This window comes from Gavialis gangeticus, unplaced genomic scaffold (genome assembly GCF_001723915.1).
Source record: "Gavialis gangeticus isolate Ggan-Ray unplaced genomic scaffold, GavGan_comp1, whole genome shotgun sequence".
Classification (NCBI taxonomy): domain Eukaryota; kingdom Metazoa; phylum Chordata; order Crocodylia; family Gavialidae; genus Gavialis; species Gavialis gangeticus.
The window spans coordinates 1,737,085-1,739,407 of NW_017729033.1; the positions used below are offsets into that span (position 1 = coordinate 1,737,085).

The 2,323-nt window shown below is 52.5% G+C and overlaps 1 protein-coding gene across 1 annotated transcript in view; it reads left to right on the top strand.

Moving 5' to 3' along the window:
- EMX1 (empty spiracles homeobox 1) overlaps positions 1-2,323 on the top strand; it is a 27,469-nt gene that overhangs the window by 3,064 nt on the left and 22,082 nt on the right. Inside the window, exon 3 of the mRNA XM_019525797.1 lies at positions 46-230. Coding sequence (XP_019381342.1) covers positions 46-230 — 185 coding nt within the window. The remainder of the gene's footprint in view (positions 1-45; positions 231-2,323) is intronic.

A 2,323-nucleotide genomic window follows, 5' to 3' on the forward strand; every position in this document is an offset into this window, starting at 1 on the left:
GTAGGCCTCAGCCAGGCGGGCCCTGACTCTGGGTTTCCCCCGCAGGGAGCGAGGTGTCCCAGGAGAGCTTGCTGCTGCACGGCCCCTTCGCCAGGAAGCCCAAGCGGATCCGGACGGCCTTCTCCCCGTCGCAGCTGCTGCGGCTGGAGCGAGCCTTCGAGAAGAACCACTACGTGGTGGGCGCCGAGCGCAAGCAGCTGGCCAGCAGCCTGAGCCTCTCCGAGACCCAGGTAAGCCTGGCCCCCCGCCCGCCTGCCCGCCCCAGCCAGGCTTGCTCCCTTTCCTTAAGCGCGCCCCTGGCCCCCGGCGAGTGTCGTGGCTGGCACAGCCGCAGGGCAGGGGCCACGCTGCCAAAAGGCGTGCGGCGCACGCTGCTTTTCTGCTGGGAGCTGGGGGGAAACCGGGGCGGCGAAGGGGCTCGGGCTGCCAGGACGGCGGGGCGAAGCGAGAGGCTGCGGGGCTTCGGAGGAGCCCTGGGGAGAGGAGCGTTGTGGCTTTCTTGGCTAGCGGAGACGGGGACGGCGTGTGCATTTTGTGCCCGGGAACTGCCTGGGGAGTGCGAGGAGCCTGCAGCCCTGTTTATCAGCGCAGGGATTAACACTCATCTTTTTTAATAGGAAGGACAGAATAATGTTTCTGGTACAAGGTGGGCTTTTATGAGCCTTATCTTTTTAATCAACTGCTGGAGTCTGGGGGGGGTGGTAAAAATATTTGCAAAGACGTTTTTCCCCTCCCCAAAATCCCTGGCAAATGCAATCCCAGTCCGCGGATTATTATCGATGCCGTGCCCATTATTCTGATAACGAATGCCGTGCTAATGACAGTCTGCGTTGCTGAAAGCCCGCTGCCTGCAGACGCTGAAGCGTTCACCCGTTTCACGGGGCACGGCGGGAACGGAACGGTATTCCTTTCTGCAAACGTTTTGATCATTTTTTTGCCGTCCAGGCCGATACAAAGAAACGTCCCCCCAAATTGGCTGTGCGCGAAAAGGCAATAGAGATTTATTTTGATTTCGGCTTGCCAGTTTTAGAGAAGATTGTTGCAAGGCGATTCGCCTTCCAGTGTTAAGAAATAAGGCAAGAATGCAGGATTCAGTGTGGGTGAAAAAAATATGCAGCAGAGAGATAAAATGCTCACAAGTAAATATGCAGACTGTATCAGAGCGATATTCCCTCTCCTCTCGACCGGCGACCGCTGCTCAGTGCTGCAGGGAAGGTGCTAAACTGCCCATAATGGACAATTATGGAATAATCCGTTGATAGGAAAAGTTTCTCGCTGAGGCTGTCAGGGAGAGAGGCTGATTTATTCCCTGAGTCGGGGACGTCTGTCTCCTTTTGGTTTTGTTCTCCGGTCCAATGTAACTGCAGAGATTTTAATTTTCCACGTGTGCCTCCCCCCCTTTTTCTGGAATACTGCTAATTTCTGTGCAAACCTGTGTTATTGTGCAATGATATATAATATTTGCACGGGGCTGAGCCCAGCCGCGTATCTGCACACATTGGTTCTCGGGAGGATTTGTCGGCAAAAACTTGTCACAAAATGTGTTAATAGAGGAGAATAACAGGAGCAGACATAGATATCGATATCAAAGAGACGGCGCAGCAATAGTCAGGTCTGTGTCCAAACTCGCGCTTCACTAAATTAGTAGGTTTGGTTCTGCACAGAACCGCTTGTAATGCTTGACGTTTATTCTGTCTATTCGCTGTATTTGTTCTTATATTATATGTAAGAAGATATAGAAATTGTATATTTGAAAACAACAGATAAGCGTATAAACCGGGACCAGTCGGTTCAAATGCCTTTGTCCTAAAGCCTGTGAGAGAGGTCAAAACTTGGCCGGGAGAAAGCCGTTCTTTGCCGCGGTTGCCGTCATACGTGCCGCTGTGTGCCTCCTGTCATTATTCATGTCGGCAGCCGGCTTTAAGAAAAACTCCGAGAGGGTAATGAAAAGAAAAAAGCCAATTAGTTTGGAAAGCAGTATCAGTAAAATATTGCCCAGAGGGTTCAAAGAGTCTTTGGGATTGTCCCGTGTTGCCCCTGGCCTAATTGCAATTTGTTCAGAAAATTGAAAGCCCCGTATCTCTGGATCTGGGAGCCCGGGCTTGTTTACGGACGGACAGAGAGAGAGAAATTTGTCTTGTGCTCGAGACTGTGTTCAGCCGCCACATGTATTTTTAGTTCTCGAAATCCGGTGGAAACGTCGTGTAGCTTTTTAGCAGGGGATTATTCATCATCCTGGATGAGCCCGGGTCAGAGAGATTTGGGGGGAGAGACTCCCCCCCCCCCGAGAAAACCCTGCAGCAGGAAGGGGGGGGTTGCCGCC